This window comes from Callospermophilus lateralis, chromosome 13 (assembly GCF_048772815.1).
Source record: "Callospermophilus lateralis isolate mCalLat2 chromosome 13, mCalLat2.hap1, whole genome shotgun sequence".
Taxonomy (NCBI): Eukaryota; Metazoa; Chordata; class Mammalia; order Rodentia; family Sciuridae; genus Callospermophilus; species Callospermophilus lateralis.
This window is the reverse complement of record NC_135317.1, coordinates 72,405,858-72,420,836: the sequence shown is the minus strand read 5'-3', so window position 1 is coordinate 72,420,836 and position 14,979 is coordinate 72,405,858. Positions and strand designations below refer to the sequence as shown.

The window sequence follows — 14,979 nt, the reverse complement described above, 5'->3', positions numbered from 1 at the left end:
TTCCCTTCTCTCCAGTTCTGACCAGCACTCCTGCCCTGGTGGAAGTGCTCTCAGGCACATCTCTTCACATCAGACATCCACAGCCCTTCTTAGTGCTCACGTATCCATGGTATAACCTAATTCCTCTAGATTGATCAGATAGATGGCCTGTATCCTTGGAAATGGTGTTATGGATGGCAATTAGTTTCTAGGCTGTCTCACAGCTACCCACTTACATGTTGCTGCAAGACTGCATCCGTACATGAAAACAAGAAGCATCCCATATATATTGGAGTAAGAGCCTCTCTGACTTCATCATGATAGTGTCTTCTTAAAGAAGAGCATGCTCGATTAGAGCACTGAGAAATAGAAACATGGGGGACTTTTTTGAGAAAGTATTTGGAAACATTTAAAGTCTTGGACATTAAAAAAAAAGGTTTTGGTTATGTTCATATCTACTCTGATTTGCTTTCTGAGTGTACAGATAAAATGAATAGAGAAAAAAACCAGAATGGCAGGGGGAATGATTTTTCCCGAGGTAAGTGGGCAAGAGTTGGAAAGTGAGGTGTGAGGAGGGACGATCTATTCAGTGTTGATGTCACTGTTGTTTTGAGTTGACATTAATCCACGTGTGTGAGAACACTATGTATAATTCCTTTAGGGATAAGAGAAGAGGGGGTGAGGAAGAGTTACTGGGCACAGAGCTCCCAGCTGGCCCCAAGGACAGTTTGTGTGATATCCAGGGTGGCCTTGGGCTGAGTGGGTGAAGAAGAAGAGTGAGGTGTTAAAGTGAAGTCCGGAGCTGCCAATCTGTTGACAGAGGTACACAGGCTGTCGGGATGGCCATGCCCCATGTAAGGTCAGTTAGATTTCTTCCATTCAGGAAGTAAACCAGGACCATGGCAAGGGAGGAAACTGGTGTATCGAATTCATGTTTATTGAGTGCATATGTAGTGCCAGGCCCTGGGCCAAGCAATTATATTTCATCAACTCCACAACGCCAAGAGAAACCATATCTGGGAGCTGTGGCCTACCCAGGTTTCTCAACCAGCACATGGCAAAGCTTGGATGATTTGCCTAAGCTGAGTTTGGTGCCAGAATTTACTACCATGTTGTTAGGTGGAAACTGGTTCAATCCTCAAATTTTTGAAGTGAGGGAGGAGATAATCCTGCTGTTTTGCAGCTAACTGCTATGTATATTTGTGTATATCCCCCCAAACCATATACAATATAGCTCAGAGCATCCCAAAAGGGGGAAATGTTATAAAAGTGAATTTTGTGCTCTTTCTTAATACATCATTCCATATATAAGGCATCATTCCATATATAATGTCTCCAAAAAGCCTCTAAACAGTAGGGCTTCTAGAACTTTAATCTGGAAGATTATTTATATTCAAATTTTAGTAGATTTTTGAGGAATCCCATTCTTTACTCTTCAGACTCTTAACTGAGTTGAGGAGGTCATCTAAAGCCATCCCAGCATCCTTTGACCCAAGAGGCACTCTGAAACCAAGCTAAGGGGATGGCTGTGCTAGTCCTACAAAGTTCTGGAAAGGAATAAAGTGAGTGTAGGAGATGCCAGGTATTTAAAAATAAAGTATGAATGGAAATGTGTGAAGTAGAGTAAGAAACCCAAGAAAGCATTATTGAAGTAGTAGGATTTTGAGAGACACGTGCTCAAATCATGACTGTCTGATTGTAGGAGCAGCCAGACCAAACTTCCTGGGCAGTTTTTTAGGTCATGACCATGGGGTGCTTTGGGTTCTGAAGGACCATTGATTTCTGACTTTATAGTTTATGAAGGCTGAAATTTCTTTCCCTTCCTGCATGTCTTCTGGAAGCCTGAAGAAAAGATTCTGTGGCAGATTCTAAGCCTGGCTTTGAGGGGAGAGGCAGAGCCTGGAAGCTCTGGATTTGAGCCCAGGCACAGTTATTTATTTATTCATTGTTTTTAGTCAGCTTTTTCATCACTGTGAGCAAAAGACTTGATAAGAACGACTTGGAGGGGGGAATTTTATTTTGGCTCACAGCTTCAGGGCTTCAGTACATGGTCAGTCAATTCCAAGGGTTCAAGGGGAGACAGAACATCATGGTGAAAAACATGACAGAGAAAGCAGCTCAGCACATGGCCAGTAGGAGGCAAAGAGAGTTCTGTTCACCAGGAACCAAAATATATGCCCCCAAAGTATATCACCAGTGACCTACTTCTTCCAGCCACACCTTTCCTGTCTACAGGTAATCCATAACAAGGAATTGATCCACAGAGCTGGTTAGACTTTCTTATAATCTAATCATTTCACCTTGAAAATTCCTGCATTGTCTCACACGTGCACTTTTGGGGGATACTACGTACTTAAACCATAACATTCTGCCGTTGGACCACCCCAAAGCTCCTACGCATCTCGCAATGCAAAATACATTTAGTCCATTTCAAAGATTTCCCATGGTCTTAACAGTTCTAGCATTGCCCACAAGGTCAAATCCAAAGTCTCCTCTGACTCAAGGGAAAGATCAAAAACAAATTACACATATCCAATATACAATGGCACAGAGTAAACATTTCCATTCCAAAAGGGAGAAATAAGAGGCATTGAAAGAAGGGATAGAACCAAAGCAAGACCAAAATCTAAGCTGAGCAAACAAATTCTGTGGATGCACATCCAGCATCTGGGGCACATGGCATCAAGATGTTCTCTCAAAAGGTCTGCTCCTATAACCTTGCTGTCCACATGCCTCTCTCTTGCCTTGTACCTGCTCCATTCTCACAGCTGTTCTTGGCAGACATTTCCCAATACTGGCATCTCTTAATCTCGGGGGTCTCCACTGCAGCTGCAGCTTCCTTCTTGAATCATCATGCACCACCCTCTCAGAGGCAGCCCTTAGGGACTCTGACTCTGCCACACTTGGCCAGCCTCCCAGGCCGTCCTTTGAAATCTTGGTGGGAGCTTCTATGATCTCCTAACTCCAGCATCCTGCTGTCCTGCAGAACCAGCACCTCATGGTGGATAGTGCATCTTGGGCAGTAGCCAAGCCTCCTGGAACCAAGCTGCAGAAGCCTCTGAGTACCTGGGTAACTGAGCACATGTTAGGCCCCCTGTGCAACCAGGGTGCCCCGTGGTCTCTTCTCAAAGGAATTTTTACTTTTATACCTTTGAGCCTGAGATGGTGTAGTCTTGCCAATGCCTGAGATGCCCTTAAGCCATCTTTCCTATTGTTTCTTTAGTGACTGTAATCTCTTTGACAGCCACACTTTCCTTAGTCCCAGTTTTACTTAACACTTTCGCCGCAGTCCGGCTGCAGCAAAATAGCCGGGGGCGTGACGAACAACTTGTGTAGATTGATACAACAGGAGTGGAAGCCATTTATTGTAAGACAACAGAGGTATTTATACATTCCACACAGCTTATCTTAATTAGCATAAAATAGATACAGCAGTCAACCAATAAGGAATCTCCACACTTAATGGCTCGCTGGCGTTACTTCACAAACCATTCCCTCTGGCATTTTGCCAGGCGCCATCCAGACTTGTTTACAGACTCTAACATTTCTCTGGCAAAACACCAGGTGCCATCCTGACTTGTTTACAGACTCTAACACACTTTTCTGGCCAAACTGCAACTTTTTCAAATCTTTATGCTCTGCTTTCTGCTCCTGATAATCACTGTAAGTTTGGCTAAAAATTGCCAGGAGTATCCATGTCACTGTCTGAATGCTATGCTGCCTTGAAATTTCCTCTGCCTGATTAATTAGTCTACCCCCTTTGAATTCAGCCTCACAGAAAGTCTCAGGATATGAGCACAATATAAACAATTTCTTTGTCAGAATACAACATGAATGGCCTCTCCTCCAATATTCAACAGAATCCTCCTTCTACTCTGAAATCTCATGAGACCAGCCTTTTCTGTCCACAGTCCTGTTGACATTGTAGTCTCTGAACTCCCATCAGAATTGCTCATTAAGTTCTGCTTACAACATTCTGAAACTTTTCCAGCCTGTATCGCCAGATTTTTCAGAATTCCTCTTGCCAATTCCAATTCCCAATGCTGAACAGCATAGTGAGGTTAGTCACAGCAATGACCATATCTGGGTACCAGTTTGTTTCTGTCAGCTTTTTCCTCACTGACCAAAGACCTGACAAGATGATTTAGAGGAGGAGAAGTTTATTGTGGCTCACAGTTTCAGAGGTTCAGACCATGGTTGGCTGACTCCATAACTTTGGACCTGAGGTCAGGCAGGCAGAACATTATGGAAGAAGGGCATGGTGGAGGCAAGCTGCTCAGAACATGATCACCAGGGAGCAGTGAGAGATGAGAGAGAGAGAGAGAGAGAGAGAGAGAGAGAGAGAGAGAGAATGAGAGAATGAGGTGCCCACTAGCTGTGTTCACCAGGGACAAAAATATATACCTCAAAGGTACACCCCAGTGACATACTTCCTCCAATCACACCCTACCTGCCTATAGTTATTGCCCAGTTAATCTATATCAGTGGATTAGTCTATTGATTAGGTTACACATCTAATAATCATATCACCTCTGAAAATTCTTGCATTATCATAAGTGAACTTTGGGGGGATATCTCATATCTAAACCATAACATTAATTTAGACAAAAATTGTACATGTTCCTAGTGTATGATGTGGTGTTTTGATAAAAGTGTGCATTGTGAAATGATTGAATCAAGGCAATTCACATGTCCCTCACCTTAACATATTTATTTTTATTTATTTTGTACTTGGGATTGAACCCAGGGGTGCCTAACCACTGAGCCACATCTCCAGTCCTTTTAATTTTTTATTTTGAGACAGGTTCTCACTAAGTTCTGAGGCTGCTTTGATCTCTCAATCCTCCTGTCTCAGCTTCCCAAATGGTGAGAACGCTTATGATCTACTCTCGGCAATTTTCAAGTACATGTGTTGTTATTAACTATGGTCACCATGCTGGAAAAGAGATTTCCACAACTTATTTGTTGTGTTTTACTGAAACTTTGTACCTTTTAACTTCCCTCACCCCTGCTTCCTGGCAGCTATTGTTCTATTCTTTGCTTCTGTGAGTATGACCTTTTTAGATTCTACGTGTAAATGAGATGGTGGAGTATTTGTCTTTCTGTCCTGGGTCAGTTATTTCTGGATGTGTGACCTCATTGCATTCGTCATCTGTAAAATGCCTACCTCCTTTCTCTAGCTGCTCTACAGCTATTGTGAAACACAGTGAAATCTTAGTCTTAAGTTCTAGCATTGTGAGAATTCTGAGTCTTAACATTACCATCACATATTAAGAACTGCTTGCTTGGGGCTCAAAAATTTGCTCTTATTTAAATCTGGCATCCATAATGACATGTATTTCGTGTTGAGTAAAGCAATGAGATTTATAAAAGGACTTAAATTTAGTTAATTCTTTGATACTTGGGAATATTTTGGATCATTGAATTTGCAGAATTTTTAGACCTAACTTTCCTTTATCTCTTTCATCACTTAGAAAATAGATGTGTCTGCCATCTATTTGGACTAGTAGAGGCTTAAACAACCTACAAGTACATTTCTCTTTCATGTAATAGTCCAGGTAGAAATGGTCCAGGACAGTTTTAGGGGTAGGGTGGTACATGGAGCCAGGGTCAGAGGTGTCTCTTTCTTTTTTAAAAAATTTTTTAGTTATAGTTAGACACAACTTTATTTTATTTATTTATTGTTTTATGTGGTGCTAGGATCCAACCCAGGGCCTCAAATGTGCTAGGCGAATGTTCTACCACTGAGCCACTACCCCAGCCCCCCGAGGTGTGCCTATCTTATTTGTCATGTGGCTTTTATCTCTTGGCCCAAAGTGGCTGTCCCAACTCTGATCATTAGGAAAGGGATGAAAAGAAGACAATGACTGCAGCCTCACATCTCTGCATGCATATTCCTGTGGGCAGAACTATTCAGGTGTCCACTCGGCTAGGGAGTAGTTTTGAGCTCAGTTCCATGTGTCCAGATAGAAATTCAATTACTAAAGCAGGGAGACTGAGTATCATTGGGGATGGGCAGGCAGTGTCTGCCACAGGTGTCCAGGGTCATGTCAGTAATCTCCATTTAAGGAGTTCACAGATATGTGGAAGGCAGTTTTTATTAGACCATCCCCACCCACTACTATGGGATGACATTTAAAGAGAAGAATGGGGAGTTTGAGGCTGTTGGCTTAGAAGAGGCTTGGAGATTTTATTTGTGCTGTTCTTTTATGCAATCTTTTGAAGCCATTTATTATTCATGGAGTTCCTGGTTATTTCTTCTTGCCACATTCCAGGCACATTTGTAGGTGCTGGAGAGTCAGAAATCATGATTCCCGCTCTCCAAAGGTCTACTTTACAGGGGAGATGGATATCACACAAAAGGAGAGAACTCTCTGATACATACTGTGATAGAAGGCCCTGGGCAGTGCTGGGGGAAGACCTAACCACCTTTAGCAGGAGTGAGTATTTGTGTGTGTGTTGGATGCAGGATGGGGTGAGGTCTTCGGAAGGAGGAGGTTTGATCCGGGTCGTGTTCGCTCACCTTGAATAGTGAAGGGTCCCTGGGAGTGTGAACAAAGTGCAGTGATGTTAAGAGGGTATTATCTGGGCTGGGGTTGCGTTTCAGTGGTAGAGTGCTTGCCTAGCACATGGGAGGCACTGGGTTTGATCCTCAGCAGCACATAAAAATAAATAAATTAAAGGTTTTGTGTCCATCTACAACTAATATATATATATATATGGCTATTATCTAGGGTCAAGTCCATGGTCTCATGTTTTATCATTTTCTCTTCCTAGAACCTCTCACTGTGGACACTGAGAACCATCCTGAGAAGGAACAATGCTGTCCCGATGGGAACTCTCTCTTTACCTGCTGACTTCACTAGGCTTCCACTTCTATTCTTTCTATGAAGTTTACAAAGTCTCCAGAGGTAAGGCTCCATGCTTTTCTGATCTCCTATCACACACACACACACACAAAAAAAAAAAAAGAAGTGAGGAGGGAATGTCTACAGGTATAAGATTCGGGAAGATGGTTCCATAGGATCAGGATGACTTGGATCCTGCTTTTCTTTTGCTCATAGTTTGAATTAATGACCTGAGTTCATGACATGCTTTATCTCAATGCTGTGGTCTTTTAGGTGATTTTGTGACTCCTCTCCTGTAATAGCTGCTGCTGTGTGTGTGTGTGTGTGTGTGTGTGTGTGTATGTGTGCGGTGTTGGGGGCAGAACCCAGAGCCTGGTGCATGCTGATCATATGCTCTTCCCTGAGCTACACCCTTAGCCTCTCCTATAATCGGAGGATTTGACTCAACAGCTGTTGAAGGCCCTGGAGGGAACTTGCCTCAGGAATTTGAAGTATACTTTTAAATTTCTCTTTCACCAACATTCTTTTCAGGCATATCTCAGACATATGGAGACAGTTTGAAGGTGTTAGTGATTCAGAGTCTTTTTATCTTCTTTATTTTTTCATTAGTTAGAGACTTGCTGTTTTCCCCAGACTGGCCTCGAGCCTCTGGACTCAGTCCTCCATCTCAGCCTCCCAAGTGGCTGGGACTGTAAGAACCTACCACCACACCCTGCTTCCTTTTATCTTCTCGTTCTGTGATATTTAATGTGTTGTTGTTGTCTGTGTGTTGGAGGTGAATTATCCCAAATCATATTCTAGCCCATAGTAAGGGGAAGGGGCCCTCTTTTCTTTTGACAGCAGATTGGCAAGAGTACCTGTCACTCCTGCTCACACCCAGTTGGTCAGCATTGAGCCACATGGCCACAGCTGGGAGACTGGGAAGGTATAGTCTTAGCTTAGTGGCCATGTGCTACCTAAAATCTTAAAGAATTTTGGAGGGACCAGGGGTAGTCTCTGCCATAGTTAGGGACAATTTCTTAGATATAATGGAGATTGCGAAGATTGTCCTAAAGAAGGGCAGGAGCTAGTCAAGTAGAGAGGGGAGTTGAGGAGCTGTGGCTAGAGATGGCTTTGCTGGCGAGTGGACAAGCTAGTGTAATACCATTGGGACATGAGAAAGTGTAATATGATCTAGGAACTGCAAACCACTCATGGGATATAGTGTATGTCTGGAATGTGGGATATGATGAGGGGATGGAAAGAGTTGAACTCAGATCAAAAAGCTATGGATTGTGAAAGACATTGTATATTCCACTGAGGGATTTGGATTTCATTTTAAAGGCGGGAGAATGTGTTGAAAGTAGGTGAGGTCACTTCAAATGGAAAAGGTAGAAGCCAGGGGTATAGCTCCAAGTAGAGTACATGCTCAGTATGTGCAAGGCCCTGGGTTTGATCCCCAGAACCACAATAAAATGAAGTGTCAATGTCAGGTTTGGGGAAGCACCCCAGAGTGTCTCTTGCCTGATGTGTGCAGACCACCCTGTGGATCACCAGGATTGGTTTGGATACAGATTACAGTATTGACTTTTCTATCCATTTTACTCATGTCCCACTTAAAGCCATGGGCTTGATGGCAGGGAGTGACTAAAGTAGAGGGGAACTGGTTTTGATCAGGGCTGGCCACACAGTTGTGTTTCCTGCTGAAGCCTCTGGTCTCTCAGCCCTTGTAGAGGAAACGAACCTGCTGTGTCACACACCATGTTGGCTACTTTGTGTTTCTCATCTCATTGAATCTTTGGCACAGCCAAAGATGAGATGGTACATTACTTAGAAGACAGGTTTGGCAACAGGAATGGCATCCCAGATAACTGTGGTCCACGGTGGCTATGGCGTCTAGGTGGCATTAGATACCCTGGTTCCATCTCCCGTGTTCCTCTGAGGTCCTTAGCACAAAGCTCCATCTCATGCACCAGGGCTGCTCCAGCAGGAAGGATGGAAGGGGAGGAGAGTCATCTCCTTTTAAGAAAGTGACCTGAAAGTTGCTTATGTCATATATATTCAGTTGTATCCCATTTACTGGAACCTAGTCCTGTGGCCACATTAGTTCAGAGAGAAGCTAGGAAGCATAATCTTCCATTGGGAGGTCATTTTTCCAGTGTAAACTCAATGGTTTTATGATAGAGGGAGAAAGCAAGAATGGATATTAGCAATTAATCAGTCTCCTCCATAGATGGGTGTCTTAGTTATCGATTGCTGCACAATGAATTATCCTAAAATCTTGTGATTTAAAATAATACTTGCCATCTATTATTTCTCACTGTTCTGGAAGAATTTTCCCCTTCTGAATAGGCTTTACATATATGCATCCATATACATATCAGGGATTGAACCCAGGGGCATATAACCACGGAGCCACATCCCCAACTCTTTTTATTTTTTATTTTGAGACAGGGGCTTACTAAGTAGCTGATGGTCTTGCTGAGTTGCTGAAGCTAACCTTGAACTTGTGATCTGCCTGCCTCAGCCTCAGGAGTTGCTGGGATTAGAGGCGTGTGCCCCTGTGCCCTGCAAAGTTTTACTTCTTGAAGCAGTTTTGGATTCACAGAAACCTTGGGTACAGAGTTCCCATTTTCCCCATGCTCTGAGACATGTACAGCTCTCCTACCATCTTCCATCACAACTGATGAACCTACATCCACCCATCACAATCACTCAAAGACCATAGCTTACAAAAGGGTCCATTCTTGATGATGAACATTCTGTGGGTTTTGAGAAATGCATGATGACAAGTATCCACCTTATAATATCATACAGAGTAGTTTCATTCCCCTAAAATTCCTCTGTGTTCTGCTCATTCCTCCCTCTTCCCAACCCCTGGCAACCCCTGATCATTTTACTGACTCCATAGTTTGCCTATTCTAGAATGTCATATAGTCGGGCCTCTTTAGTATGGCTTCTTTCACTTAGTAAGAAGCATTTAGAAGGACATCCCAGTTTTGCTTCCAAGTTTTGGCAATTACAAATAAACCTATAAACACCTTTGTGTGTTGTTTTTTTGAGAGAGAGAGAGAGAGAGAATTTTTTAAATATTTATTATTTTTTAGTTTTCGGCGGACACAACATCTTTGTTTATATGTGGTGCTGAGGATCGAACCCGGGCCGCACGCATGCCAGGCGAGCACACTACTGCTTGAGCCATATCCCCAGCCCTTTGTGTGGGTTTTTGTGTGGACAAAGTTTCTGACTCATATGGGTAAATGACAAGAAATACAATTACTGGATCATACGATCAAGAGTATGTTTATTTTTGTAAGAAACTGCCAAACTGTCAAATAAGGTGGCTGTACCATTTTGTGTGCCCACCAGCAATGAGTAGCAATCCTTGTTACTCCGCGTCCTTGTCAGCAATTGCTATTGTCAGAGCTGTCGTTCTTGGCTGTTCTCATAGGTGTGTAGTGGTGTCCTGTTATTACATTTGATGACATAGGACATGGAACATCTTTTCATATGCTTATTTGTATAACTTCTTTGACTAGAAGTTTGGGTCTTTGGCCCATTTTTAAATTGGATGGTTCATTTTGATAATGTTGAGCTTAAAGATTTATAAAAAAAAGTTGAGTATATAAAATCTTTGTGTATTTTGGGTAATACTTCCAAAATGTATCAGATACACCTTTTGCGAATATTTTTTTTTTCTTATTCCGTGGCTTGTCTTTTCATTTTCCTGACAGTATTCTTTTCAAGCACTTTTTAATTTAAATGAAGTCTGGCTTATCAATTCTTTCTTTCATAGATCATGCCAAAAAAGTCATTACCACACCTAATATTATCTAGGTTCTCTCCTATATTATCTTCCGGAAGTTTTACATTTTACTTTTAGATTTATATTCCATTTTGATTAATTTTTGTGAAAGATTTTTTTTTTTTTTCGCACATGGATGTCTAGTTGTTCCAGCACCGTTTGTCGAAAAGACTGTCTTTATTCTATTGTATTGCCTTTGTTCTTTCTCTGAATCTGTTGATTATATTTATGTGGGTCTATTTCTGGGCTCTCTATTCTGCTCCAGTGACTTATTTGTTCTTTGACCAATACCACATGTCTTTATCACTATACCTTTATAATTAAAATCTTGAAGGCGGGCAGTGACGGTTTTCTGACTTTCTTCAATATCATGTTGGCTATTCAGGAATCTTTGTCTCTCTCTAAAAACTTGACAATCACTTTGTTAATATCCACGAAATAATGCAATGGGATTTTGATTTGGATTGCATTGGATCTGTAGATTAAAATTGTAGAACTTCTTCAATATTGAGTGTTTAGTGGAAGCACGGACTGTCTCTCCATTTGTTTAGTTCTTTGATTTTTTTTTTTTATAAGAGTTCTGTAATTTTCATCATGTAGACTGTGTACATATTTGGTGAGATGTATACCTACATATTTTAGTTTTTGGAGAGATAATGTAAATGGTACTGTTTTAATTTCAAGTTCCATTTATTTATTGCTAGCATATAGGAAAGCAGTTGACTTTTGCACATTAACCTTATATTCTGCAACCTTGCTATACCTATACCTTAATGGACCGGAGGTGGAAACCCAGGTTTTTTCATCTAGACTTAATCCTTTTTCTATTCTGTCCACTCATCTTAATTGATGTTTCCTAAGTCAGCTTGTTTTAAAGGGGAGATTCTTTTTGTCTGTTCTACTATTAAACTTTAAGCTGAAAATTTTTATTTCAGTGGAGCAAATTATTTTATTCCTTCTTACACAAGTGGTAGCTTCCAGGTTGGGGGTGGGGCTTCCTCTGTTTTGGGATATAAAACCTTCTGTGCCTCAGATGGCTCAGAAGCTGAATGCTCCTTGGCCTATTACTGAACACTTTGCAGCCCAAAGCTGCTTTTTATCCCTCTGATTGTCGGTGCCAAAATGTTTCTCAGAACATTGTCAGAAACTATCTTCCTCTAATCCTTTGGCCAGTTCAGTTCACGGAAGCTGGATCTCCCTGCCTTGATGAAGTGTGCTTTATTGGTGTGATGCCAAGCCTTCTTGATTCCTCATTTCACTTACTAGCCCAAGAAAAAGTGCCACTAACCTACATTTCAGAGGTAGGACACTGGGAGAATTTTCTCCTTGGTGAACTTTTCTGGAGTCCTTCTATCTGGTGCAAACACAGTGTCTAGAATAAACTAGAGGCTCCTAATGTACTTGTGAAGTGAAACACCTGTGGCGGACATCTGCAGGGCTGCTCTTTTTTCTGGGCTTGGGGCAGGTATCTTGTCCACGGAGGCCTCAATAGTTGCAGAATTGGCAGGCCATGAGGGACAGCAGACTGATTTTAACAGTCTCAGTCAAATGGAATCTCTTGACAAATTTATAGCAGGGGTTGAACAGAATCCCCCTATTCTCCCTAATTCTACCAAATATAGAATCTCTCTAAGTCATAAAGAACTTCTTGGGGAAGGTGACGGTGATCTGCTGTGCCGGGGGCTTGCCCCTGGTGCTCTGTAGTATTCTCTAATCAATAGCTACTGGATTAAGTGTGTGCCTTATGTTTTAGAAGAGGTGGAAACACTTGTCTCTCTGCTTACCTTGAACGTGGGGAAAGCTGCAATGTACCACGCAACTTACAATGGATCCTGGCCTTAAGGCTTGCATAGTAAGCCTTGAAAGGATGAATGCCTGTGCCTAAAAGAGGACCATCTATTTTTGTGACCCTGTCAGCTTAATGCAAAACTGGAAGTGCAACTAATGGAATTCCTACCAGTGAAAACAATGGATGAGAGGAGGTCACCTGTTAAAACTTGTGAGAGGGAATCCTTTAATGACCCGTTCAATTTACTACCTGTTGGTTCCTACTTAAATATTTTATTTCTTCTTGTTCCCACGTTGACAGTTTGTAGCTTTCTAGGAGTCTGTTTTATGCAGCTTTTAAATTCGATTAGTATGTAGTTCATAATATTAAAAGCTTTTTTTTGATGGTTTCTTTAATTGTCCTTTCTTCTTTATGGTGTGTGTGTGTGTTTCATTTTACTTTCATTTACTCTGTTCACCCTGGAGCTGGGCTCCCCACTCCCCATCCCCTGCCATATTGTATGTATATATATTTTTTCTTTCTCCCTTACTCCCTCTTTTGTTCTTTCTCCTTCTTCCCTTATATATTTTTTCTTTCTTTGATCCACTGTGCCAGAAATTGCATTCATCTTTTCAGCTTTTGACGGTTAGATTTCACCGTTGTTTCTTTTTTTCCAATTGATTGATTTCTGCCCTTATTATTTCCTCCCTTATTATTTCTCTGGGTTCGCTCTCCTCCTTTTTATTCCAACTTCACGAGTTGGATGCTTAGCTCCTTTAGTTTGTAAGGAAGGGATTTGTATTTCTGTTGTCTCTGATTGCTGTTCTCAGAGGTTTTTCAGGTTGTATGGAGTGAAACTGCACAAACACCTTCCAGGTTCTTCCTAGACTCTGCCTACTCTCAGGTGATGGCTGAATACTGGAGCCTTTATGCTTTAATCCATCGCAAATGCACTTGGCATGTAATGTGAGATGAAGAGTCAGATTAGTCAAATAGTTAACTACACATTATTTATGAAGTCCCTTTCTCCATTGGCTTATGGTACAATCTTGATCATGTCTTAAATTTTTAAATCCCAGATTGTTTGGGGCCTGTCTCTTCAGTTTCATTGATTGAGAAATCAGTTCATATATTAAGACTGTGCTATTTTAATATTTTTGCTTTGTCAAATATTTAAATGTTTCTTAGCTGTTCTTACTGGTTTATTTTTCCTAGACATAACTCTGAAATTGCCAAGTTCCAAAAAAAAAATCTCAGTAGGGTTTTCATAGGAATCATAATAAACTAGAAAGTAATTTGTAAATTGTTTAAATTTTTACAACACTGTGTCTTTCCCTCCAGGAATACAATATTTTATCCCCTTTCTTTTCTTTAAAATCTTGTTATTTCCCTTAATGAAGGTTCATAGTCTTCTTCATAATAGATTCTGCTAAAATTTTTAAGATTATTTATGAGTCTGTTTTCTCCTGTTAGGATTGGGATATTTTCCATCTGATTATTTCTGGTCTGTGGTAAAGGTATTTATGTAATTTCTTTTATATTTCCATTACTTATCACTTGTTTTTGTGTTTTTTCTGTTTAGATAGCATTCTAAGATATTGACTTTGCTTCATCTGTTTTTACTTTGCTAGGCCTTCTAGGACCATATAATAGTTGGTGGTTTTTCTGCTGTAATTCCGACCAAAATGGAAATCCTCATATTGCTTTCACTATTAGTGACAGATTGTGCAAGTTTTACTTATTTATCTTTAAAGAACCATGTTAAGGATTCCTTCTAGCTTCCTTTTAAAATTGGTAATTAATTTTTCTCAATCTTGGAAGCCCCCATTCAGAAGAGTCCCTGGTTTCCCTCCTTTGTTCCATTAGTATGACATTTAAGAGTGATCAGCTCTTCAGTCGCAAACTCCAGAGACTCCTACAACAAACTGGCCACGACCATGGGATTTTAAAATTCACTGCTTTCCCCGAGGTTTTTTTTTCTTAATACTAATTTCTAAGTGAGATTGATTGGTCTGTCATTTTATCCTCAGATTTCAGTCTTGGCACTCTGCTAGCTTTATAAAACACATGGGGAAGATTACTTTTTAAAGTTTAAAAAATAATACTGTGAAGCTAATGTATGATATGTCTGTGTCCTCAAAGCTTCGGATCATTCACTTGTAAGTTTGTCAAGGCATGAAGTCTGTTTGGCAGTCGAGCCATTGAAAACTTTCCCATATCCTTCAGGGTTATTGGTATATTTAGATTCTCTTCTCCTTAAGTCAGTTGGAGCAGTTTGTATTTTTCCATATCACAGAGATTTTCAAATGTACTGACACACAGTCGGTATCATGTTCTCATGATGTTTTTTTTAAAATTTAATTTTAATCAATTTATTTAATTCTTACACACATGGAGCACAACTTTTAGTTTCTCTGGTTGTACACAATGCAGAGTCACATCATTCATGCAATCACACACTCACATAGGGTAAAATGGCTGTTTCATCTTTCCAAACCCACAGCCCCTCCTCTCCTCTTGCTGTCCTCTGCCCAATCCAAAGTTCTTGCATTCTTCCCTTGCCTCTCCTACACACATTATGGATCATCATCCACTTATCA

At 40.9% G+C, this 14,979-nt stretch overlaps 1 protein-coding gene across 3 annotated transcripts in view; it reads left to right on the top strand.

The window, feature by feature from the left end:
- Nucleotides 1–6,799: 6,799 nt before the first annotated feature.
- Hhat (hedgehog acyltransferase) overlaps nt 6,800–14,979 on the top strand; it is a 296,093-nt gene continuing 287,913 nt past the window's right edge. For all 3 annotated transcript variants that reach the window (XM_076831926.1, XM_076831925.1, XM_076831924.1), the window contains exon 1: nt 6,800–6,890. In XM_076831926.1, coding sequence (XP_076688041.1) covers nt 6,800–6,890 — 91 coding nt within the window. The remainder of the gene's footprint in view (nt 6,891–14,979) is intronic.